At 46.4% G+C, this 26,848-nt stretch overlaps 1 protein-coding gene across 1 annotated transcript; it reads right to left on the reverse strand.

Moving 5' to 3' along the window:
• Nucleotides 1–1,257: 1,257 nt before the first annotated feature.
• Nucleotides 1,258–24,230, reverse strand: LOC144696733 (prosaposin receptor GPR37-like). Its single transcript, XM_078568397.1, has 2 exons — nucleotides 23,020–24,230; nucleotides 1,258–2,843 (listed from the first exon to the last, which is right to left on the reverse strand). The coding sequence occupies exons 1-2, from the start codon at nucleotides 24,022–24,024 to the stop codon at nucleotides 2,028–2,030; spliced, it is 1,821 nt and encodes a 606-aa protein (XP_078424523.1). The 5' UTR covers nucleotides 24,025–24,230; the 3' UTR covers nucleotides 1,258–2,027.
• Nucleotides 24,231–26,848: the final 2,618 nt, after the last annotated feature.

A 26,848-nucleotide genomic window follows, 5' to 3' on the forward strand; every position in this document is an offset into this window, starting at 1 on the left:
TTAACTGAGTGTCGGGGAGGCCTGAGCTCTGGACTGCCTGGCAGCAGGTTCAATGCAGGAGATACTGACTGCCCAAAGTGATTGCCAGAGGACTGCTCCTTTAGCACTCCTTGTGGGCCCAGAGGAGCTTGAGTACTCGCACCAGGTGTCACCAGCAAACATTCGGCCTCCCTCAGCCCCAATCACGGTCCAGACTTCTGTTCCCCAACACTGGGACCCAATCACTGATACCCCTTTCACCCCATTCCTGATGGTGGCTCGGAGCTACTGCTCCCATCTACTACTACTGGGGACTATCCCACAGGTCACTGGCTGGAACCTCCTGATGCTTGATGGTGCAGCTGACCATTGGCCAGGCTGAAAATTTGGCCTGCTGTCTTGTGGGAGTCTGCAGCAGGTTATTTTAACAAGGCCCTAAGATGAGCATGGCCTCTAAGTGCCCAGCCTTGCCAGGTTTTCTACGTGCTACCATGCTCCTCAACAATTTCCTGACCTCCCTGTTAATATCAGGGCCAATGTGGCATTTGTCTGTGTTTGCTACCGTAACATAAAGTTGTGGACCACAGAAGGAGTCTGTTTGGCCCATCGTGCCTGTGTAAAAAAGAGCTGTGTAATTAGTCTTATCCCCCTGCTTTTTCTCCAAGTGCTACAGATTCTTTCTCGAATATATATCTATTTTCCTTTTGAAAATTAATATTGAAACTGCTTCTATTACACTTTCAGACAGCGAATTCCAGATCGTAATAACTTACGGCTTAAAAAAAAACTGTAATCTTATCCCTGGCTAATTTGACAATTATTTTACGTTTGTGCCCTCTGGTTGCTGGCTGAAGCCCCTGCTAGTGGAAACAGTTCCTCCATGGCCTGAATTCTTCCATCGCCGGGTGTATGCAATTGGCAGGCCCGGAAGTGGACGCAAAATGTGCTTCCGCCTGCGATTGGCCCCCACCCGCGATCCTACACCGGCTGGCCAATTAATGGCGCCCGCCCGCAGAATGTAAAATTCTGGCTCATACCGACTCTATCAAAACTCCACATTATTTTTTTTAAAAAACTTTAGTTAAATCACCTCTTAAATTACAGAATTTTTGAGAAACTTTGCTCTCATATGACCAGCCCATACAAACAGATTCCATCCTGTTGCCCTTGAAGATCCCCAAAGGTGCACAGACCGCTGGTTTAAAAACATATGTTGCAGCCAGCTGTCTGAAACTGGCAATGCACCGTGGTGAGAGCTGGGTTTACTGAATGAAATAGTTTATTTTGTTTAATTCAATGTTTTATTTGCAGGGAATTAAGTGTTTTTTTTTTAAAACACAATTTCCAAATAGTTATGGAGTTCTTAATGAGGAAAATTTTTTTTAAAAACGACATTTACGATTTACAACTTACTTCTCTCCATTATTACAAAACCAACATTACAAAACAAGAACAGAATGTTGTCAACATCAGGACAATCAGCACTTATTCTCTCTGTGTATACAGCTTCCAATAATAAATCTTACAAACTTCAGATATTCAATGTACAACAACTGGCTGCAGTTACTATAGAGCAAAATACAGTACATTAGCTAGTCCTTACTATTCCCTATGCACATCACATGTCACAAACTTAATTTTTAAGCTTTCTTCACACCCAAGGATTAAGGACCATATGATGTTAACTTGGAACTCTGGTGGAATTTGACTTAAACCTTATGTAACACTGCTTTTATTAATTCAAACCGAAGTTATGGAAACCATCCCAAATTGTATTTCTACCACAGATTTCTCCTCATTTACAACCATGATGTACAGTTTTGTATGTGTTACAATGCAACTCTGGAAACTAACAGCCAGTTATCTTCTCATTATCGGACTCCCTTGCAAAATTGAGGAATAGCAATAAAGCATTTTGATAAGTTTGAGCTCTATTGGCAGGGATCCATCTAGTTTGTTTCCAAAGGATGTTGAAACGTGGAAAAAAGGGACACTTGTCCACTATGATGGGGCATTATATCTTGTCAAAGTAAGATGTACCAAGTTTTTCAGCAGTGCGTTGCCACTGAGGTATAGGTGGACATTTCCCGCCGTATTGTGCTGAATGGAGAGAGCTCAAGTTCTGTGGTAAATTCATTGTCGTTGTCGTCGCTTGCAACAGTGGACGACTTTGGACCACATTCCTCACAACAGCAGCAGCAGCAGTCCAAAAAGGCCCGGCTGAATGGTTTGCACAGGCAGAAGAGGACCACTGGGGTCACACAAGACTTGAAGAACAAAAGGAACTGACTGATGAGCTGCAGAAGATCCACTGTTTGCTGGGAGACCCCAGTAACCATGTAGGCAGTCACAATATTGCAGATGTTTTCGGGGATGATACAGAACCCATAGAGAATGGTCAAGGCCACCACTGTGCAGTTCATCTGGCCTTCAAGCTGAATCTGACGTTTATTGCCTCTGGCACAGGACTTCTCAGCCTTTCTGATTTTTCTAGCTGTCACAATGGAGCTGCCAATTGTGAAGAGGGTGGGCAAACAGAAATAGCAACCAAAGTACCACCACATCTTGGCACTGTCATATGTCAGTGCCAGCACGTAGAGAGAGTCTGGTAACTTAGGCGATATCTTCACAACACAGCGGTCTACAGTTACATCGGAGGCTGCCACCTCCTCTGTTATCAACTGCCGAAGAGCAATCTCAGGAAGTGCTAGTAACATGGCGCCCACCCAGATGACGGCCAGCTTGGCTGTTGTCGATGAGCAGTTCTCAATCATCTCATAGTACATCTGCACGTTGGTGGCTGCTCTGAACCTGTCAATGCACAGTGCACACAAAGTGAAAGTGGTGACTCCGAGGGAAGCAACCTGTCAAAGAAAAGGAGAAGAGAAAAATATTATGGGTAGAATATTATTTAATGTGGCACTAAGAACAGTTCAGTTGAAGAGCTGGTTAAGAGTGTGTTGCAGAGTAATGCCAACAGTGTGGGTTCAATTCCTCTATGGGCTGAGGTAGTTCTTGGGGCCTGCCTCCTTGCCTTGCCCCATTGTGATGCAGTTGCCAAGCTACCTGACATCTGGAATCCTCCTTGCCTCTAGGAGAGTGGGGGCAATGCACCCTGCCTACACCATAATCAAACTCCCTAGCTTAGGTTTAGTTGTAAATTGTGACCTTTGCAATCCTTTACAACTTGGTCATACTTGAACAATGAAGAGTCTACCACCATCACTACTACTAATAAGAAAAGTTAATCAGAGAGGATCAACATCCACCATTACTTAATCCCATTTTTTATTTTGGTTTTCTAAGGGGTTTTTTTGTACTTTATTTAGCAATATTTTAACAATATTGGCCAACTTCGTGGGAAGGTAGAAACATTTAATCCTGGCCAGATTATAGTTGTGGATCATAAGTACAAAAAGCTCTTTTGCAAGATACTTTCACAGCAGTTTCCTGATTAACAATGCGAGTGTCTTTCCCACTGAAGAATGAAGATCAGAGAATCATACAGTAGAGAAGGAGGTCAATTAGACCGTCACACATGTGCCAGCTCTTCAAAAGAGTTATCTAATTATTCCCACTATCTTGTCCTTTTCCCATAGCCCAGCAAACCTTTTTCCTTTAATTATTTATCCAATTTTCTATTGAGAGTTATTATTGAATCTGCTTCCACTACCCTTTCAGGCAGCACATGAGAGGTCAAAACCACTCACTGTGTAAAAAAAAACTTTCTTCATGTCGCCTCTGGTTCTTTTGCCAACAACCTTGAATCTGTGTGCCATTGGAAAGAGTTTGTCCTCATCTATTTAATCAAAACTCTTCATGATATTGTTAGATCTGCCTTGCTCTTCTCTACAAAGGAGAACAACTCCAGCTTGTCCCTCATCCCTGATACCATAAAAAATGAGTCTATGAGGATTATTTACTTATTGATTTTGCTAGATATTAATAAATTTTACAGTTCCTGACAAACTTTAGTGCTCATAATTTAAATGTAAATCAGACATTACTCATTTTATATGCATGTATATATACATATTATTTTATCTCAATGCAGTTTTATCTTTACAGTAATCTTTGCAAGTATTTTTGAATATAGTTTTAAGCAAAAAACATTAAGGGGTAATCCTCAATTGTAAGTGTTTATTCATAAAATGGAAGGACTCTTTCTTAATCCCAGTCCTTCATTGGTGTCAAGGGGGAGCTAGACAGGCACAAGAGGGAGAAAGTTACAGAAGGGTATGTTGATGGGGGTTCGATAAAGAGGGGTGGGAGGAGGCTTATGTGGAGTATAAGTATTGGTGTGGACCTATTGAGCTAAGTGTCTTTTTTCACTGATGTAAGTACTCTGTGGTACTTTGTAATAATTTCTGTGTGTTGGGAGGGTGGGCACAAGTGCCTTTACCGTACAGAAGGCCCCTTAACTATCCCCATTAAATTAAATAGTGTCTGAGCTGGGCTCCTTAAAGAAAATTTAAAAACTGAACAGGCTGGTTCAGAGTTTTCTTCATTCTCAGTGTATGGGCATCGCTTACCTGCTCAGCATATATTGCCCATCCTAATAGTCCTTGCAATTCACAGCTTTATACAAATGAGCAGCTTGCCTGTCCACTACAACAAGCAGTTAAGAGTCAGCCATAGTGGTGTGGGAATGGAGTCACACACATGTCAGACTGGATAAAGTTGGCATGCCTTGTCACCTAATAAGTGAACCTGTTGTTCTTTTTATAACAATAGTTCAACAGTTTCATGGTCACTTTCACTGATATGGATATTTTTTTCAAACTGAATTCAAATTCTTGAAATGGCATACGAGGATTATAAATTCAGTAACGTAACCACACACTACTGTGTCCACTGTCATTCTGGAGTGTTAGAGCACTAATGCTTAAAGCCTCAGAGTAGAGCTGATCATAACTCTGGTCTTCGCTGAAATGAATGAGGAGATATCAAGTCAGACTTAATCCTGGCCTAAAACTGGTGCTGTGGTTCAGGTTCCGCTGTCTGTTAGAGAAAATTGGAAGCTGGTAGTTTTTCAAATGGGTGGCAAGTTGAAAATCTATCCATTGATTGGAGACTTGGTGCAGCCTCATAGAGGAAGGAATATCCTGGGTCTGGGTAATCCTAACATCCCCCATTGGCTGGTACTCCTAGTGCACATCCACCAACAATCCTCCCCCACCAGCATGTGCACTGGCTAGAAACCCTAGCACCATCGTTGGCTTGCAACTGGTGGCAGTTTGGTGCAGGCCATCTGTCAACTTGGAAGCTTAGCCCTGCTAAATCGACAGATCAAAAAATGGGGGAATAATTACAAAGAAATACAAAATGTTAGATAAATGGTGAAATTACACTATAATGTATATATGAACATGTTAAGATTCCTTTGTTATTTTAATGAATGTATTGAACTCGTTATTTTATCCAGGTTAACATGTTTGTTAATACTGCAGATGGTGATTTCACCACAAAAAGGAAACTAAAAGTAAAATACTTTTGGGGAGGTTGGAAATGTTAAAAAGGAAAATTCAACACTGCCTTTTCCGCAGATATGACCACTAAAAGGTTTCCTAAAGGAAGAACTTCTGTTTATATAGCACTTGTCTTAACCTCAGCAGCTCCCAAAGTGCTTCACAGTCAATTAGTTATTTTCAAAGTTTAGTCATGTTGTAATGTAGGGAACACAACAACCAATTAACGCACAATAATAAGTCACAGTAATAAGCTGCTCCAGTACACTTCCAACACTGGCATCTATCCAGCAATGTGGAAAATTGTCCAGATATGCCCTGTACACAAAAAGCAGGACAAATCTAACTCGGCCAATTACCGCCTCATCAGTCTACTCTCGATCATCAGTAAAGTGATGGAAGGGGTCATCAACAGTGCTATCAAGTGGCACTTGCTTAGAAATAACCTGCTCACTGACGCCCAGTTGTGTTCTGCCAGGGCCACTCAGCTCCTGACCTCATTACCTCATTGGTTCAAACATGGACAAAAGCGCTGAACTCCCAAGGTAAGGTGAGAGCAAGTGCCCTTGACATCAAGGCCACATTTGACCGAGTGTGGCATCAAGGAACCCTAACTGGAGTCAATGGGAACCAGGAGGTAAACTCTCCACTGGTTGGAGTCATGCCTAGCACAAAGGAAGATGATTGTGATTCAGTTATCTCAGCTCCAGGACATCACTGCAGGAGTTCCTCAGCATTGTGTCCTTGACCCAACCACCTTCAGCTGCTTCATCAATGACCATCCTTCCATCATAAGGTCAGAAGTGGGGATGTTCGCTGATGATTGCACAATGTTCAGCACCATTCGCGACTCCTCAGATACTAAAGCAGTCCATGTCCAAATGCAGCAAGACTTGGACAATTTCCAGGCTTGAGCTGACAAATGGCAAGTAACATTCATGCCACACAAGTGCCAGGCAATGACCATCTCCAACAAGAGAGAATCTAACCATTGCCCCTTGACATTCAATGGCATTACCATCACTGAATCCCCCAATATCAAAGCCCTGGGGGGTTACAATTGACCAGAAACTGAACTGGACTAGCCATATAAATACTGTGGCTACAAGAGCAGGTCAGAGGCTAGGAATCATGCGGCAGGTAACTCACCTCCTGACTCCCCAAAGCCTGTCCACCATTAACACGATGCCATTAAATGGATATAATATCATTGGAAAATATTTTTCTTTTAAAATAGAGGTTTAGTCTGTGGGTGTGCCTTAATTGGATTAATGTCAGCAAGTCTGGGTGCTTTGATGTGTACTAGTTTTGAGATGTAAAAAGAGAGGTAGAGTGTATTTGCATTTTTTGAATAGAGCATTCAAGAAGTGGGGTAAAGCTGGCACCTAGCGAGCAGAGACCAAGCAATATGTTATATTGCTAACAAAATTGGTACTATGAAAGGGGTTTTAATGTTAGAAGAGGCTGGTGATACAATGAAAATTTACATTCAATGAGCCGTGCTAGATATAACAAGACAACCGTTGTGTGTATGTCGAGGAGAGGCAATGTAAGATCAAAGTAGCAATAAGCTTACAACTGTCTCCACAGGAACCAAAGTGAAAAGAACCTCGATTTGAATTTGTAAGGTGAAAATGCTTTGCCTGGTGTCTGGTTAAGTCCTTGGGTTGCTGTTGCCTTACTGGACATTAGTTTGGGAATTTGTTAAAAATTATGATCGTAGTAATTTGTAGCCAAGTGTATATATTTAACTTGTGTAAATTAATAAAATGTTTCATTTAGCTTAATATGAAACCTGTCAAGAACTGGTGGTCTGTATTTAGGGTTGCATCTCAAACATAACGCTTAAAATTATAGGTTTGACAGTTGTTTAAAGTTTCCCTCTGGGATTTTAAAAAATAACTCAGCTTTATCAACTGCTCGGTAATAACAACCATCTACAAGGCACAAGTCAGGAGTGTGATGGAATACTCCCCACTTGCCTGGATGAGTGCAGCTCCCACAACACTCAAGAAGCTTGAAACCATCCAGGGCAAAGCAGCCCGCTTGATTGGCACCCCATCCACAAACATTCACTCCCTCCACCGACGCACAGTAGCACAGTGTGTACCATCTTCAAAATGCACTGCAGGAATTCACCAAGGCTCCTTAGACAGCACCTTCCAAACCCATGACCACTACCATCTAGAAGGACAAGGGCAGCAGATAGATGGGAACACCACCACCTGGCAGTTCCCCTCCAAGTCACTCACCACCCTGACTTGGAAATATATCGCCATTCTTTCACTGATGCTGGGTATAAATCCTGGAACTCCCTTCCATCAGCACTGTGGGTGTACTTACATCACATGAACGGCAACGGTTCAAGAAGGCAGCTCACCACCACCTTCTTAAGGGCAACTAGGGATGGGCAATAAAGCCAGCAAAGCCCACATCCCATGAATGAATAAAAAAATATATACCCACCGTAAAACTTTGTCAAAGACTTCATACCATGCATCACATCTAGTGGTTTATTACTGTACTGTTCCAAATCGTTCATTTTACTTTTTCCCAAAATCTGCATTTTAAAGATCGTTGGTCTGCATAGTATTTTATGCTAAATGCTTTCACAAGAACTGACTTAGAACATGGTCCATCCATCATCTTAAATATACAATCCCTCCACCCTGGCACTGTAACTGCAGTGTGTACCATTTATAAGATGCACTGTAGCATCTTGCCAAGGCTTCTTTGACAGTACTTTCCAAACCTATGATTTTCACCACCTAGAAGAACAAGGGCAGGGGATGCATGGGAACACCCCCACTTCCAAGTTCCGCTCCAAGTCACAATCCATATCATGTACGAGTGGTCTAGATAAAATGGATAGCAAGGCTCTATTCCCATTAGTTGAAGGTTCCATAATAAGAGGGATAGATTCAAGAGGTAAGAGATTCAGAAGGATTTGAGGGAAAAGTTTTTCATCCAGTGGGTGGTGGAAGTCTGGAACTCACTGACTGGAAGGGTGAAAGAGGCCGAAACGCTCAAAACATTTAAGTAACACTTGGGTATGCACTTGCCGTAGCCTGCAAGGCTATAGTACAGACCAAGAGCTGAAAAGTGGAATGAGGCTAGATGGCTCCTTGATGGCTGGCGCAGACACAGTAGGCGGAATGGCCTTCTTCAATGCTGTAAGCTTCTATTATTCTATATTTTATACCATCCTGACTTATAGATAGGGAGGGACTCCCTCCCTAACAGCACTTTCACCACACAGACTGCGACAGTTCAAGAAGGTGGCTCACCACAGCCTTCTCACAGGCAACTAGGGAATGGCAATAAATGCTGGCCTCGCTAGTGACTCCTGTATTCCAAGAATAAATTTAAAAAACTGGAAGTAGTAAATTTATTAAATTTTGACAGTCAATGATTTAATCAATGAAGCAGCCCACAAGCATCGCACAGCATAAAATAGAAAGGAGATATGCAAACTCAGACTTCTCTGACAGAACAGGACTGATCTTTAATCCTCAATCAGTCACATCTTCAAAAGCATCTTCAAGGGCATATTTTTTAAATAAAACAATTTTTAAAATATTCACTTATAAGTTATGCTTATGTTTTGCTTCTTTGTGAAGTGCAATGGGTTGGGAACAAGGTGGATGTCGCTGAATTCTAGTATGATGGGTATGTGTGACATTAGGGAGTCCCTCAGCTTCAAATAAAATTTCAGAAGGGAACTTGTTAATTCAACACATAAATAAAAGAAAAATACTTCAACTGACTTGGTCTCTAATATTGATAGTTCGTTTGTATGACAGTACCCCCTTCAGCAGAAATTTGAATAGTTCTGCTAATAATTCTTCAAATGTTTCAACACTCCAGTCAGGCATAATGACAGAAAAAGGGAGATGCACTTCTCACTCAATCCAATTAAATAGAACCTATCTGATGATTACAAGGTACAAAATAGTGTACTGTATTTACATTGAATAGACTTCAGATTTTATAGAGATGATAGAGAATGCTTTCATGAAAAGCCAATTACAGCCATGAATTACTTACAGGCATATTGAACTTTTTAAGGAAGACGTGTGTGTTTTTAAAGAAATACAAGCAAGGACACTGAGCAAAAGATGGCTGATAATGTCACACCTGAAATGGTGTCATGGCCTTCTTCAAGCAGAAACATTTGAAAGAGAGATAGGAAAGATGCAAAAGACTAAATTTTAATCTCTTGTGGTTGCGGAGACAGAAGACTGATTACCACATCTCAGCAGTCATTTAAAATCCAAATCCTATTGATTCGTATCTCAGAATGTGTAAACTGGTCAGAGATCAAAGAACACAGACTCTGGGCGCAAGACATGGTTTTTTTCCCTTACAGAAAAGACAGAGGAAAATGGGTTAAAAAGCTAGATGCAGAGCAGCGCTAGTGTGCTGTGTGTGTGAAAGCAAGATGATCTACTGGTCGCTCCTGCAGCTGCAGATGAAGTCTCACTCTCCATTGCTGGAGGCAAGGCAGCAGAAGCCACAATCCAAAAGGTAACAGAACAGCTTCTTCAGCTATCCTACAGAACCAAGTGTCTCCAAAGTCAGCTCTACCGGAACCACCCAACTTAATGGCCACAATGTATCGTCATCTATGCCTCACGGACAAGCCAAAGACTGATTCGTACATCTTTTTAAACTTTCATTTGGACTCTTAACTTCTCATTTCTGATCTGTGTGCATGAGAGTTGAATTTTTATTATTTTTCTTGAGTTTTTAGTAACTTATAAACTTACTCTCTCCGACTCAAGAAAGCTTGGTTGAATTGGCTCCTTCTAAAATATAAATGCATTTGGACTGGGAAAAGGTATCCATGGGGAAGGGATCCCTTTTAAATTAATCTTGTTGCGAGCAGAGGAAGTGGAATAAAGGAGGAGAGCCAGCTCATTCCTCCTCACCCAAGAGAAGAACAAAATTGGGGTCCCGTTTGGAAAGTTAACAAGTCAGGGGACCATGCCTGGGACTGGTCGAAACAATACCAAATGTATAAATTACAAATGTCACAATCTTACTGGCCTGCAAATGGTTGCTTTAAACCCTGTCCACTGTAAAGCTTTGAATCATAGATAATATTTCATTTGCAGGGGTGGGGAGAGCGGGACAAGATTAAGCTCCATCCTTTTTAGGTATTGGTTTCTTTTTCTTTATACTATGTGCGGAATCATCCATGCCCATTGGGTCAGGAGTGCTCAGCGACATGAGTGGAAAGTATGGCGAGAAGGCCAGAAATTGGTTTCACGACAGTGTGAAACTGGTTTGCGATCATCCGTTCAGCCCGTCGATGGCGGCCGTGTTAGCTGCCATCGGACATCGGGAATCTCATTGTGACACATATCATCATAAGGCCAGCCCGTCGGATTCATTCCCCCCAGCTGGATCATCTGCCTACAACTGCACATAAGTGACGTGCACCTGGCGAGCTGCACTTCGCTCGGGACTTTGAGGTTTGTTTGCCTACCTTGCTTTGGGCAGCACTCGTGGTCATCAGCGCCAGGCTTCACAGGCAGCACCATATCACTTTTAGGGGGGCTCATGGGCAGGTCTCTACCTACCAGACCAGCTGTAAGGCAGGGGTGGCTTTGTATGACTGCAGGGCTAGGGGTTGCTTGGGGAAGGGGGTGAAGTGGCCTAAGGCAAGGGTGAGGGCTCTACTGACGAAGGCGGGGCATCCCAGGGTTTGTGCAGGGGCAGAAGTTGACCTGTGCAAGTGGCCTCAAGATGGTGAGGGCTGAGGAGGTAGTCTCCAGAGCAGATGAGGCCAGATGGAGGTGAAGGTATGAGAGAGTGAATGGTAATGTCCCTTGAGCTGGCAGTGAGTGAGATGCCAGTGAATGTGTGATGGGCTTGAGTGTGTGAGTTTAGAGTGATGAGATGGTTGCCTTACCCTGGTGGCACATATGAGATCATTCATCCTCTATTTGCATTGGATGGCCAACCTCTTCTGTGTCGCATTGGTACTGATCATCACTGCCACCGCCTGCCAAGCCGGAGTGGTAATGTTACTGCCCCTCCTGCGGCCACAGCAGGGGTAGAGGACATCACAACTGGCCTCCACAGCGTCCAAAAGACGCTCGAGGGATGCATCACTAAACCTGGGGGCTGCAGTTTTCTTGCCTTTCATGGCCATGTCTTATTTGCAGCAATCCTGGGCTAGAAGCACTGAGAGGTGTGCGTGTGGCTGTACTTTAAATGTGGCGCCCGGGGTGATGAAGCAGCGACGTGATGGCCTGGCAGGCGAATTGCAGCCGCCCGCCGTGGAAATGGCGTACTTCCAGGAATGCACAATTAATGTGGCGGGTTTGGGACGATATGGCGTGAGAAGCTGCTATTGCGGCCGACAGATAAAACATCGTTTTCCCCGCCCGCTACTGCACTTACTGCAAATCTAGGATGATTCCGCCCTATTTCTTTTTCCATGTAGAAGTCATAACTTAGTTAAAATCCAGCACTTTATTTGAACTGAGGCACGTATCTTTGCCTTAGTGACAAGAAATCACCGTTGTACAAATCCAGTCTTGTTAAGTACCTTTTTTTTTGCAAAAATATACTTTATTCATAAAATATCTTCAACCACATTCCAAACCATTTCAAAATCACCATCACAAAAGTACAATCAGGTTCAACTTTTACAACATGTATCACAAGGTGCATCAGTACAAACAATGAATATTACAATCATTTGCAGACATTCATTTTGAGCTGTACAGCCTGAGGGGCTCTACACAGTTCCCAGTCCCTCGGTGCACTGTGGCAGAAAGGTAGCGACTCTTCCCCATTGCGCCTTTGTGGCAGCTGCCCCAAGCTTTAGTGCGTCCCTCAGCACGGAGTCCTGGACTTTGGAATGTGCCAGTCTGCAACACTCGGTCAGGGACAACTCTTTGCGCTGGAAGACCAACAAGTTTCGGGCAGACCAAAGAGCGTCTTTCACCGAGTTGATGATCCTCTCCTTGTAGATTGTGCCTTTGCAAAGAAGGTCTGGAGAGAGATGCAGTGGTTTCTGTCAAGGTTCATCCCGAGCAGTTCTGTGACACAGGACTCTGTGCTCTACGGGCTGTTCCCAGGGACACACACCGAGACAAACACCAATCTTGTTAAGTACCCCTTCACAACATACACAGCAAGAGGGGGAAAACTGAAGCTGACTGAAAGCAATGGGTGACTCAGATCATACCCAAACTCACACTTCTTCACTAAAGTTACTTGGAGGAAGAATTTCATCTGCACAGTTTTATGATTATAATTTAAGTAAGCAAGCACAATTGATTACACATTGCTTCTTTAAATTTTCTATTACTACTCATGTTCCTTTGTTTATCATTAAAGGTATGCAAATTCAGACATTGTCATGTACTTTAAAGCATGTGTGAGGCCATTTGATGTGCATATGGATTTAACAACATTCCATTTCCCTCCTCTCAGATTTTCTCCCATTTCACTCCCCCTTTTCTGAAAGAAGTGATCCATGTTGGTGTATGACTCCATTGGCACTCGACACCAGTACCGCAACAAAGGGATCGATCTTCGAGCGTATGTATAGGCAAAGGTTGGGGTTTTCTGCTTTTGTGCACACAAGTCTACACTCTTCTGCCCGTTTGCTTTAATGACAAGTTGGTGAGCTCAGAAGCAGAAAGCCTATCTCTCTTCAGCTCTGAAGAGTCACAGGCTCGAAACGTTAACTCGAGGGAGAATTTTCCCCATATTGGGCGGGGAGTGTGGGTGCAGGCACTGGAGGGCGCATCCCGATTGGGACCGTGCCGCCATTTTGCTCGGGTGGGCCAATTAAGGCCTGCCCAGCGTGTTTGGCGACTCCCGGGGATGGCGGGAGTGAGCAGGTGCACGCGGAACGGCAATCGCCGCCGGGTCCAATGGCGACCCGGCAGCCTGTTTAAAGGCCAAGCTGCAGCCGCACCAAGGCTGCTGTACATGGCCAGAGGCTGGGGCCAAGGCAAATCAGAAAGAGACATGCAGGAGGGTAGGGCCGGTGGTCAGTGTGTGCCCAGGTTTTCTGATGAATGCCTTGCTGCCCTCCTTGAGGAGGTGGCAGCACGGTGGGATGTGCTTGTCCCCAAGGACAGGAGGAGGAGGCCACCCAACTTGACCAAGCATGCGTGGGAGGAGGTCGCAGAAATTGTGAGCTCCCACGATGTGGTGTGGCGCTCATGGACCCAGTGCCACCAGCGCTTCAATAACCTGCTGTGCACGGGAAGGGTGAGTAGCATGTTGGCATCGTTCACTGCACCCATCATGTAACCTTCTCCCCCGCTGGCAGACCACCCATGTATGAGTGGCCTGAGTGCAGTGAGGTAGTGACGGCATGTGTCCTTAGTTGGGCGGCCTACCAGAGATTGTCTATGCGTTCAGCATGAGAGGGTTGTGATGAGACGAGTTCTGCACCCGCAGCATGTGGTGCAGTGACACCCACATGACTGTGTTGGGTTCAACCTGGAGGAGCTACACCCAGGCGCACTGGTCGAACTCCAAAACATGTGGAAGTCAGGGTGATGACACGATGTGAGGGGATCTTCAAGGTCCTGTGGCACAGATGGATCTGCTACCCTCTGCGCTCCACGTCATTGTGCCTCCTTGCCACGGCAGGTACAACTGTGTGCTCCCAACTGTGATGAAGGCAGCATATGGGCGCGGGAAAGGACCAGGCATAGTAGCGTGAGTGCTAGCCACCAGCGGGGGAAGGATGCACTGCAGACCTGCAGTGGCCAACAGGGCTTGGGGTGGGCTGGCCGCGAGGAGATTGACGGTACAAGTATCACTTATCAACGCAATTTTTCATTTGCAGAAGAATTCTTATAACAGCACCGAGCGGCTGAGGACTGGCGGTGGGCCAGCTCAGATGTTGATGCTCAGTCGCTATGAGCAGGAGGCGCTGGACCTGGAGAGGCAGCATGCGCCCAGGTCCACTGGAGCTGGAGAGGTTGGGGCTCCACGGGCAGCTATGTATGGCCACACTCATGTCACCAGTAGTCTCCCAACATCCGTGCCATTGCTGATTGTTGAGTGAGTGACGTTACCAACATGGCTTGCCCAGTGCTGTTGGAATGATGAGCGTTTGATGAGCCGGGGGATGGGCATGTAAATTGACATTGCCCGCAGGCTAACTGATCGAATGTCCTTACTCTTCCTTTCAGCATCATCGGCGCACGGCTGGGAGCAGGAACAGCACGGCACCTGAGGAGCATGAAGTTGCACCATTGGAAGCGTCACACCATCTCTGCCAGGCAAGCAACAGTGCAGATACTGGCACCTCAGTGGGCATCATATCTTCGGCTAGTGTCCCAGGTCACAGCAGTGAGGGCACTTCACAGTCGCTGGAGCAGCTGGCAGAGACAGAGAGTGCTGATGGCGCCAGCAGTCGGAGGACTGAAGGGGCCCAGGCACATGCTCAGTCTGTGGCAGATGAGCCTCTGGAGTTGTGGGCGATGCAGCCAAATGCTGACATGCGGCCGGGTGCTCAGCAACATCTGGTGGAGATACATGAGGCTCTGCTTGGCTTGGTGTCAGTGGTAGAGGAGTCTACCCGGGCCGTGGTCGATGCATTGAGCATCATGGCTGAGCGCCAAGCTTCCTCCATGGAGAGATTGGCAACTCTCATGGAGAGGCAGCTCCAGGGACAGGATCAGGGGTTCCTGGGGTTGCGCTCGGACCTGCGCGCCCTCACAGGGGCTCTGACCTCATCTGGTCAGTGCCCGTGTGGGCGGTGGTTTGGCCACCAGGTATCCCACCTCGGTGCCCATCCAGCTACGGTGAGCAGGGAGGGCCAAATGGACCTCACATCAGCAGAGCAGTTGCCTGTCATCTCTGCTGGCACCTCTTAAGGTGCTGCGGATGAGGGCAGCAGCTCCTCCGCCCCTCTGCCAGTGACCGAGGCACCCAATGAGGCTGCGACGACTGGGCAGATGCCAGTTGCGGAGCTGGCAGCTCCGTCCCAGGCGGGTGCATCACAGGCTCAATGGGCCAGAGGACGTCCACCAAGGTCATCGAGGCCAACAGAACATGAGAGAGAGCAGGCTGTCTCAGATGCCACTACCAGCGACGGGGCACCATAAAGACGTAGCACCTGCAAACGAAAGATGAAGGCACCTTAGGCACATCCCGGGTTCATCACTGGTGGTTTTCTGTTTCCCCCCCCCCCCGCCAACCAAGAGTTGATTAGAACTTTGTGTGAAGTCCAACACATTTTGATTTCTGTAATTTGATGAGACTTTGGTCACAATATTAAATTAATGTTGTCTCAAATAACTGTGGATTCCTCTTTTTTTGGAATGGTGCATGGATTCCTGAGATTTGATGAATGATTTGTGTGTCTTTCAGATTTATTCACGGCGCCCATTACCAATCCTCCTATCCAGACAGATGAGGTCTCCAGGCTGGAGGGTACATGCCAGGCTTGTGTTGCACATTCATATGTGCTGTGCTAGCTAAAGGTTCTTTGGATTAGAGCGTCCCGGGTGTCCCTGCCTCCCTGGAGTTTGCCCGCGTCAGTGTGTGCCCCCTCAGCATTTCCCTGTGCGTGCTCATCCTTGGACTCACTGCTGGACTCATCACGCTCAGCTCCAGCCACTCCGTTGACATCTTCGTCCACAGTGTTCCCCCTTTGCAGAGCTAGGTTGTGCAGGGCGCAGCATGCAACCACTATCAGCGACACTCAATCTGGGGGGTACTGGAGTGCACCCCTGGAATGGTCCAGGCATCGGAAATGCATTTGGAGAAGACCGATGGCTCTCTCCACCACAGCCCTTGTGGAGGTGTGGCTCCTATTGTAGCGCTGCTCAGCTTCTGTTCTTGGATGGTGGAGAGGTGTCATGAGCCACCTTCTGAGAGAATAGCTCTCATCACCCAGCAGCCATCCATCCAGCCGAGCCAGAGCACTGAAGAGCCCCGGCATCTGGAAGTGTCTGAGGATGTAGGCGTCGTGGGAGCTGCCTGGGTACCTTGCACAGACTTGTAGAATCAGCATCCTGTGATCACACACTATCTGCACGTTCATGGAGTGGAAGCCCTTCCTGTTGACAAAGGCACCGGGCTCACCTGCTGGCGCCTTGATATCCACATGTGTGCAGTCTATTGCACCCTGGACACGGGGGAAGCCAGCAATCGCTGCAAAGCCTCCGACTCGTTGTGTCTGGCTGGCCTCGTCCCAGTGGTAGTGGATGAAGGTCAGTGCATGCCTGAACAGAGCGTCTGTAACCTGCTTGACACAAGTGTGGACAGCCAACTGGGAGACACCGCAGAGATCATCCACTGAGCCCTGGAAAGAGCCAGAGGCATAGAAGTTGAGGGCAGATGTGACCTTTAGAGAGACGGGCATGGGGTGTCTACCCACCCAGTTAGCTGATATCTCTGGACCAATCGTCTAAACAGATAGGCCAGAATTTTTACCTTGGTGGGTGGGCAGCCGAACTCCGCCGCCGAAACGGGGACCGCCGCTATTTTGAGTGGGCTGGCCAATTAAGGCCTGCCCGACAGGAGTGCTATGCGCTTCCTGTGCGGACGGTGGAGGGGTTTCCCCATCTGTCAAAGTGCGCTCTTTCGCACATCCGCACAAAAGAGCGCACTGCTCCCTGAGGCAAAGTGCTGTCTCGGGGAGTTTACTGACAGGTAAGAAAAGTCAAAAAATAGAGAAATATTAAAATTATTAACATGTCCCCCTCATGTGGCAATGTCACACAAGATGGGACATGTTAATAAGAAACACACAAAGTTTATTAAATTTAAAAAAAAAGGACATGAAACTTCATCCCGCCAGTGGATGAAGTTTCATGAATAATCTGGAGCCCGCTGGGGCTCCTGGCTTGCCCACCAGCCTTAAGGTTGGACGGGCAGCGTCTTTAACAAGGTTAATTAGCCTGTCAATGGCCTTAATTGGCCATTGAGAGGTCGGCGGGTGGACAGCTGATTTCGCTGTCCGCCCGCCTTCCTCAATATTTAAATGGACCGGGATGATGTCGGGGGTTCCTCCCGATGTAATCCCGCGTCATTTTCCCGTCGGCGTGCGGGCCCCAAATCGCCAAGGGGAAAATTCTGCCCATAGCATTGACTGTCTCCCTTGACAGATGGAGCCTCCATTGGCATTGCACCTCAGTGATATTGAGGTAGCTGCTTTGTCGCCTGTATACCGTGGCAGCAGGATAGTGGCGTCTTCTGCGGCCCCTTCTGCCTTGGACTACCTCTTGGTTCTGCGCCCCTTGTGCCTGCGCCTGTCCTTCCAAAGGTGACTCCCCTGGAGGCTAATGTGCACTCCTGACTCCTCCCCCTTCTAGCCCTCCCTTCCTCCTCAGATGAGGTGCCTCCAGTGGAGAGTTCACCTTCCATTCCCAGGCTCAGGGAGGTTTGCTGAAACCTACAGGCCCCAAAACAAATCCTCACTGAAAAGTGCTGACCTGAAGGTAATGAGTGCAGTCCAAGCAGTTACTATGTGTTGGACTTCTCCACCTCACGCACGCAACTTTCAATAACTTCTGAGCACTAATCGTTAAATGTCTGGATTCGCAAAAACAATGATCCCTCTTTCCCGCCCATGGATGAGCTTCATGAAAGTTTCAGATAGCTGCCTGCCCATTGAGCCCATGCAACGAGCCAAATATCGCATGGACGCCTTAAAATCCAGGGCAATTGGAGCCATAACTACCTTAATTGGCCCGGTAATGACTGGCGGCCACGCAACGGACATAGTCACGCGCCCGCCCAGCGAAATATCGCAATGGCACGCGGTGACTTCGGGATGCTTGCCCAACATCACCGCGCGTCATTTTATGCGTCGGTGTGCAGGTCCCGCCCCCTGCACGCCGACAGAAAAATTCTGCCCTCTGTTTCTCTCTCCACAGATGCCACCAGAACTGCTGAGTTTTCCCAGCATTTTCTGCTTTTATTATAGCAGAAAGTCCATGTCACTGACTCAGCTATTCAACAGCATTGTAACCACCTCTGATTCTGTCCTCACCTGACATCCACATTACTAGTTAGCAAGATATCCCGGCTCATTTTCTGCCTCCCTAGCAGAGATCAACTAATTTATCACCGGGAAAAGATCCAACCTGGTACCTATTGGCCTCAATCCTATTGGCATGTATGACCTCTAACTAATTTGAAAGTGTAAGATATGTAGAATATAATGACTATTAATGTAGAAGTTCTCTCTTTTTGCTGCCAGTCAGTCAGATACTGCAACAAAGCAATTTTATAAAGCTGGGATTTCTAATTAGGAGTCTGCTCAATGCTAAGGCTTTACAATGCATGGGCTTGACCTCACTTTAAAGCGCTGTGCTCAATTGTGATCAATATGTTACAAAATGAACTTGCATCAGAAATGTTAGAAAAAGCGCAAGACTCTTGTCATGTGTAAAGGAATGAGCCATGAAAATAAACTAATGATTATATTGCACCCTTATATATTTTATTCTTTTATTATAAGGAAAAATTACGAGCAACTTAAGTTTTCCAGCCTAGAAAGGAGTCGGTTAACAATGGGTGGATATCATGTGGGTATATTAATTATTAAATAGCGTAATTAAGGTGAATAAGATGGATGCCGCACTTTAGGAAGGATGTGAAGGCCTTAGAGAGGGTACAGAAAAGATTCATGAGAATGGTTCCAGGGATGATGGACTTCAGTTATTAACGTAGGTTGGAGACGTTAGGAATGTTTTCCTTCGAGAAAAGAAGGTTGAAAGGAGATTTGATAGAGGTATTCAAATTCATGAGGGGTCTGGACAGTGTAGGTAAGGAAAAACTGTTCCCACTCATGAATGGATCGAGAATGCGAAAACACATGTTTAAAGTAATTAGTAAAAGAAGCAAAAGTGATATGAGAGAGAACTTTTTCATGCAGTCAGTGGTTAAGGTTTGGAATGCTCTGCCTCAGAGTGTGGTGGAGGCAGGTTCAACTGAAGCATTCAGAAGGGAATTAGACTGTTATCTGAAAGGAAGAGTGCACAGGGTTACGAGGAGAAGGCGGGAGAATGGTACCAGGTGAGTTGCTCGGAGAGCTGGTGCAGACACATTGGGCCAAATGGCCTCCTTCTGTGCAGAAACAATTCTGTGATTCTGTGAATTAAGATTATTACTTTAAAATAATATTACTTCCAAACATCAGGATAAAGTGCATAATCGGAAATTGGTGAAAAGTACATTCAGAACAGATATCAAGAAGAAGTTCTTCACTCAAAAATTGACAAATTCTGCTAGACAAATATACGTACAAAACCATTCAGGCCATTCAATACAATTAGATGCCATGACAGAATTTATGTTGATAGAAATGGTGCTATAGCCGAGATGCACAGATATTAATCTGAATTACCCACTTTTCAACATGTTATAACTATCAGAGTAGTCTTCATGCATTTAACTGGCTGAAAGATACCAGACTGTAGTCAAGGTCCTTGTGCCATATTGGCATGTGTTAACCCATCCACTCCATGTTGATATTGTATTTGTCCAGAAATTTGGTAGGAAAAATAAAAGCACTCTGAACAGTTTGCACTTGCCCCAAAGTGTCAATCTAATTTATACATTTTCCAGACCAATTTAATTCATCCCATTTTGTATGTTTGATGCTGTGGGTTCTATTGCGAATTATTGTGAGATGAATGTTGGGCTAGGCTAATTGGGTTACAGGTGCTGATATTTGTACTGCTGAAGGTTGATCTGTGTGCAGTTAACTGGCACCAATTAATGGGGCGGGTTTATTATGGTGGCTGCATGAAGTGAGAGGGAAGAAATCAGTCAGGCAGCTGCTGTATGGACTGTCTTCTATGTCAGAAAATTATCATGTCTGGTGTGGCATCTGTCACCCCAATGATCGCTAGGATTGATTCGGCTGATTTGGCTGGCTAGGCGGGTATCTCCCTTCCCTCACAGCTCCATTTGTGTCCCTCGGTCGCTAGAAGAGGACCGCTCCGGTCTAGGGTATATGACGTAGCTACACTCCCCTGCTAGGCTAAACCTCCAAGACCATTCGTAGGATGACGTAGGGAAGTCAAGATCCAAGACTTCAGACACATCCAAGTCAGGCACTGCACATGGCAGTCTACTGTTCTTTAAAAAAAATAATAAACTGACATTTAACTTTGAACGTTTTATGTACTGCTGCCTTTGCAATGGAATGAAACATTTCTCTGATTGCCCCTGGAATATTAATAAAACTCATAACTAGGAAGATAGCTTACATTAGCGATGGAAATGAAGATGACAATCTACATCTTGACACTTGTGTGTCTCCTTGTCCCTGCCCAAATATTAAAAGACATCGACAAAAGGATGATATTTTAGTTTCAGCTTTGCAATTTACTGCTGAAATTATTTTGACAACTCATTTCTCCATGTGGTGAAGTTTTCTGGTGTGCTGAAGCAATCTCTGCAATTGTGTTCCTGCCCTCGGGCGATGAGTGGGCAGCGGGGAGGGGAGGGGGGTGTGGGAGGAATCAACCAGTTCCCACTTCTGACTGCCATTCATTAACCTCCCTCACCGATCCCTTCTGTTAGAAAATGCACAAAGGATCGGATTTGTCTCTTCCCAGCTCTATCTGCCAGTGGGCAGGGTGCTGAAGTGCTGATTTACATGAAGCCAGGTGCCAGGTCAGGCCACAGTTTTCAGAAAATAAAATTGCATTAAAAATGCTACTGTTCAAGCTGTGCATATCAAGCTTTCACTATTTGAAAGTATTGTGTTAAGGCAGGGGCAGTGTAGAAGTTGCCTTATTTGAGCCTCACATTTCACGTCCCTGCCTTTGTTGGAAAATGATGATTGAAATAAAGTAAAAACAAAAACAGAATTGCCTGGAAAAACTCAGCAGGTCTGGCAGCATCGGCGGAGAAGAAAAGAGTTGAAATAAAGAAATAAAGTGTTTGCCAAAGTTCTAAACCAGAGGTGTCAACAACGTGTCAAGTATTAAAATAAAATGCACCTGACAGATCTCTAAGAACACTAAGATAAAAACAAAAAGCTAAAAGCTACTGCGGATGCTGGAAATCCAAAACAAAAACAGAATTACCTGGAAAAACTCAGCAGGTCTGGCAGCATCGGTGGAGAAGAAATCAGTTAACGTTTCGCTAACTATACTCAGTTCTGCCGAAGGGTCATGAAGACTCAAAACGTTAACTGATTTCTTCTCCATTGATGCTGCCAGACCTGCTGAGTTTTTCCAGGTAATTCTGTTTTTGTCTAAGAACACTAAATGAGAAAGTGTATTGTTAGGCAATATCTGTTCTATCTGGCACACTAATGGAGGCTTGTACAGCAGTCAAACTGGAAGCAGCAATGACTGACTCCTACACTGAAACTGGACGAGGTTCCTGGATCCCTTTTTTAACAGGGCTGGAACACAAATCCATGGTTCATTTTACCAGTTAAGAATCACTGAGACAGGATCACTTTAAAACTATTATGGGTTTTAATCGACACATTTATTCAGCAATTAGCTTGCATCCTCCCTAGTGTTACCAGTAAAACATGTAATTAATTCTGTCTTATTTCACTCTGAGATCATTTAACAGGATGGATCAATGCTGATTGGCATTTTGTGCTTGGGTGCCTTGTCTTGCTGTCATATTACTAATATAAATTAGCCCACAAACAGCAATATATCAGCTTATCCTATTTACACAACATACCTATTTTCATAATTAACCATAGGACAGGTGGAAGCAAATGTAAGTTTGTGCCTGCATCTTATTTGTGTAAGGCTGCTAGACTGTGAATTCAGAGTGATTAATGCTAATTATTAATTTAAATGATAACATCTAGCTTAATGTAACAAGGCAGGTGAATGGACAAGCTATTTTCCCTGACATTGTTACCAAGGAAACTGAGATGAAGCAAGATAATAACTTTAAGCAGCACATTATTCTATTCACTAATGAAGCTGCCTCTTTTCAGCAATGGTGCATAACAATGTCTAAACATCAGTTTTGATTTAAGTTCCCTTGAGACATTAAAGCAGCTCAGGAACTGACTGACTTGCTGTGTATTTTCATTTTGGGGTATTTGGTGCTGGCATTGCCTTCTTTTTAACACGTGTACCAGGTGTTTGAATTCTGCTGTCCATTAGGATTGTATAACCACATTTTACGGCTGTGTTTAAAAGTTCAGGTCAAGTAGTTGCCGTTTTGCAGCATTACTATCACAGCAGTCAGTATAGCTCCAGAATAGGTCTTCACCCAGCCCCAAATGGTAACAATGAGAGATTGTCTGGAGCAGGCCGTCTCACATCAGCATATGGTGAATAGCTCCAGTCAAAAAAGTGCTCATGGAGTCCTTAGATCTCCAGGGCAGATTTACAGAACAGCACTTGGGTGTAAATTGTACAGGGACTGCAGCCGTTCAAGGAGGCGGCTGATCACCACCTTCTCAAGGCCAACGAGGGATGAGCATTGACCTTGCTGGCGAGGCCCAGAACGGAGGAATGAATAATTTTATAATATTTACGCATTGATTTACATGTTTAAAGAGTGCGCGAGTTAGCATCAAACTGCGTGTAAAATGCATTCATGTCTGGGAAGGTTGTTCTCTTTTTAAATTGCTCACCTCTAGATAAGGGATCACCTTGCAGGAAAGATCTCCAAGCAGCCACTTTTTAGTCAGCTCATGAAATATGACCAGAGGAAGACAGAAAAAGATGATGAGGAAGTCCCAGAAAGCCAGATTGGCCAACAGCGAGTTGGAGATACTCCTCATGTAGTAGTTGTGGCAGACAATGCACATGATGGATAGGTTTGCCATGATCCCAATCACAAATATGACAATGGAGAGACACATAACAGCGTAAGCCCCATAGGAGTCCTCGGTCACAGGGTAGAAAGCGTTCTTCAAGGAGCGCCTCTTGCCTGGTGCCTGTACAGGCAGGAGGGCCGGAGCAGCCTCCAAGACAAAGTCCCTGGAAGTGTTGAGGAATCCCCCAGTCCTGGTGTGTGTGTTGGAGCTCTCTGCTGATGTATTGAGATACAAGGGAGCAGCCTCCTGCTCCAGGGTAAACTGCAACCCGCCGGGCCCCGTGGAGTTGTGAATGGGAGAAGTTGTACCCTTCTGTCGCTTCTTACTTTTGCCTCTTATTCGGTCAGTGTTTTCAATGCCATCTGCTCCCCTCTTAAACCTGGACATGCTCATTTGGAAAGGTCCATCCTTCCCGGAATGCCGATATCCACTGGTGATGGCTTCTTTCTTCTTTTCATGTTGAGACTGGCTGTGTCCGGAGCCGTGTCTCCCCGGAAATCCTTGTAAAATTGGCTCGGGATGGTTCTCGGCTGCAATCTTGCGGAGGTACTTTGACTTGTCCCATGGGTGCTCGCCAATGTCCAGTGTCTCACTGAAAGGCCACCAGGCAGGATCCTCTCCTCTCTGCTGGAGGTTACTCAGTGCAGGCTCTGCACCATCCTCACGTCCCTGCTCAGACACAGCTCCACTAACTCCCCGTCCCCTCGCAGCTGGCTCAGGGGAAACCACAGTCCAAGAGCTGTTGAGCTGAACTTGACCCAGGTTTGCAGGGGCAGCCCACAGTAGACAGAAAGCAAGAGCGAGTACAGGGCAGCACATCTTCAGACAGGGTCTCCTGCTCCCAGGGGCGGTATGAAAGCTTTCTATAAGAATAAAACACCTGCCCCTTACCCACCTGAGAGGAGCTCAATGTTCAGCACCATCGAAACTGTTTGGATTAAGACATCGGGAGTTTGAAGCTTCCAGTTTGAAAAGATTGCAAGTATTCCGCTCGCTAACCCTAGTCTTCCCGGAAAGCCAGCATCAACAAACGGGTATCAGTTCCATCGGGCATCGTGTCCTCCCCTCTCCCACCCCCGCAACTCCCAGCGCTCCCTGGATTTGATCTTCCGACAGGTTGAGCCAAGGTGTAGTCCCGCTCCTCTCTCCGCCTCCTCGCCCCCGCCGTCCGGCTGGCTTTCTGCTCGCTCCCGTCCCCCAGCAAGGCTCTCACTTGCTTTCGCTTTGGCCCGGGCACGGCGCGGCACCGGGGGAGGGCAGCTCCCACATTCCCCTCTCCCCGCTTGGCTTTCCGGGGAGGAGCCGAGCCGAGGAACCAGGGGCTGGGGTCCGCCAACACTTTGAGCAAGAGGGTCCAAGGAGGCAGAGAGCGCCGCTCGGGGGGTGTGTGTGTGTGTGTGTGGGGGGGGGGGGGGAGGAGGGGGTGTGTGTGTGTGGGGGGGGTGGAAGGGGGTGTGTGTGTGGGGGGGGTGGAAGGAGGGGGTGTGTGTGGGGAAGGAGGGGAGGGGGGTGTGTGTGTGTGGTTGGGGGGGGGGAGGGGGAAGGAGGGGAGGGGGGTGTGTGTGTGTGTGTGGTGGGGGGGGAGGGGGGGTGTGTGTGGGTGTGTGTGGGGAAGGAGGGGAGGGGGTGTGTGTGTGTGTGTGTGTGTGCGTGGTGGGGGGAGGGAGGGGGGGAGGGGGGGTGTGTGTGGGGAAGGAGGGGAGGGGGGGTGTGTGTGTGTGTGTGTGGGTGGGGGGGGGGAAGGAGGGGAGGGGGGTGTGTGTGTGTGTGTGTGTGGGTGGGGGGGGGAAGGAGGGGAGGGGGTGTGTGTGTGTGTGTGTGTGGTGGGGGGGAGGGGGGGTGTGTGTGGGGAAGGAGGGGAGGGGGGTGTGTGTGTGTGTGTGTGGTGGGGGGGGAGGGGGGGTGTGTGTGGGTGTGTGTGGGGAAGGAGGGGAGGGGGTGTGTGTGTGTGGTGGTGGGGGGGGGGGGAGAGGTGATGTGTGGGGAAGGAGGGGAGGGGGGTGATGTGTGGAGGCTGGAATCGATTCTTCTCTGTCCGAAGAAATCCACCAGGAACCGAGCCTGACACAAACCGCTGGGGTCAGTCAAGGCGGGAGGGCGGGGGATGGACGCTGTTGACTTCCCCACTTATCTCTGGAGACCCCTCCAAGCAGCACCATTTGAACCCATTCACTCTTCGATCAGTACTTTTCGCTTAAACTGTAACATTTTACAAGGTGGTCGAACGTTACAGTGGAAGAGCAATATTTTCAAGCATTTCTCCTCCACTTTGCGAACCCCCCAGACCCTCTAGTGGTGTAAATAAATGACTCAAAACTTGCCCCCTTTGAATGGGGAGCGTTGACCACGGTTTCCCATCACTCCAGGTTCCACCTGTAAGATCTCCACCCCGATGCCACACGTTTGGCCACCCGACTCCTCCCTATTCACCTGGAGCACAGACACTCCGGTATATACACACACACACACTCTCTCTCGTCTCAAAACATCACCAACAGTTCCACACAGATAGTGTGCCAACAGCTCCCTCCTGTGAAAGGCAAGTCATTGCAACAGAAGCGAAGACTGTCCGAGCCTCATTTGAGCCTAACATTTCCCTTCTCCACCTCAGCTCCTTAAAGGGACCCTGCCTTGTTGGAAAATGATCATTAGAATAAAGAAGCAAATTGTTTGCCAAAGTTCTAAGGCAGAGGTGTCACAATGTGTCAAGTGTTGGAGGAGGGAGAGCTCACGACAATTCAGGGACTTGGCAGTACTTGTGCCACATGCTGATAATTCCCATAGAACTTGCATCACTTGCGTGGAACATCACCACAATTGGTGTGATTCAAACACAGGCTACATTCTGAGACATCCCATAACAACAACTTGAATTTAAATAGCACCCTTAAAGTAATAAAGTGTCCCCAGTTGCTTCACAAGAATGTTATTGGACAAAATTCAACAATGCTCCATTAAGGAGGGGCTGAAAGCGCAGACACCAGTGGCTGAGAGATGAAAATTAGGCAAAAGACCAGAATTGGAGGAGTGTGGAGATCTCAGAGGGTTGTAGAGCTGGGTAAAATTACAGAGATAGGCAATGGGGGCTTTTGGAAACAAAGGTGAGAAACTTCAAAATGTCCCGATCAGGATCCAAATGTAGGCCAGCGAGCACAGGGTTGGTACAAGAACAGGACTTGGGGTGAGTTAGGATACAGACAGCAGAGTCAGAGTTTTGAGTGGGCTCAAGTTTACAAAGGGTAGAAGATGAGAGGCTGCCCAGGAGAGCATTGGAATAGTCAAGTCTTGAGGTAACTAAAGCATGGATGAGGGTCTCAGCAGCAGCTGAGATAAGGCAGGGGCAGTGTAGAAGACGACTCCATCTACCCAATATTTATTCGGTGGAGTTTCTGCTAGACATCTGCTGGAAAGCTAGCAACTGTAAACCAAACTACAGGCATTCTATAAAACAAAATCTTTAAATGGTGCAAACTGAAATTCAGACAAATAACTATCAATCAATCCTGGAGTTACGGACAGTTGTTTAAGTTCTGGAAATACTGCTAAGTATATAGACTTGAATTTATTTAATCATTTGCCTCTCTAATATTGTTAATGGGGTCAGCTATCAAGGGACTAATCAATAATTATCATCAGGCATTAA

The sequence above is a fragment of the Cetorhinus maximus genome, chromosome 22 (assembly GCF_964194155.1).
Source record: "Cetorhinus maximus chromosome 22, sCetMax3.hap1.1, whole genome shotgun sequence".
Classification (NCBI taxonomy): domain Eukaryota; kingdom Metazoa; phylum Chordata; class Chondrichthyes; order Lamniformes; family Cetorhinidae; genus Cetorhinus; species Cetorhinus maximus.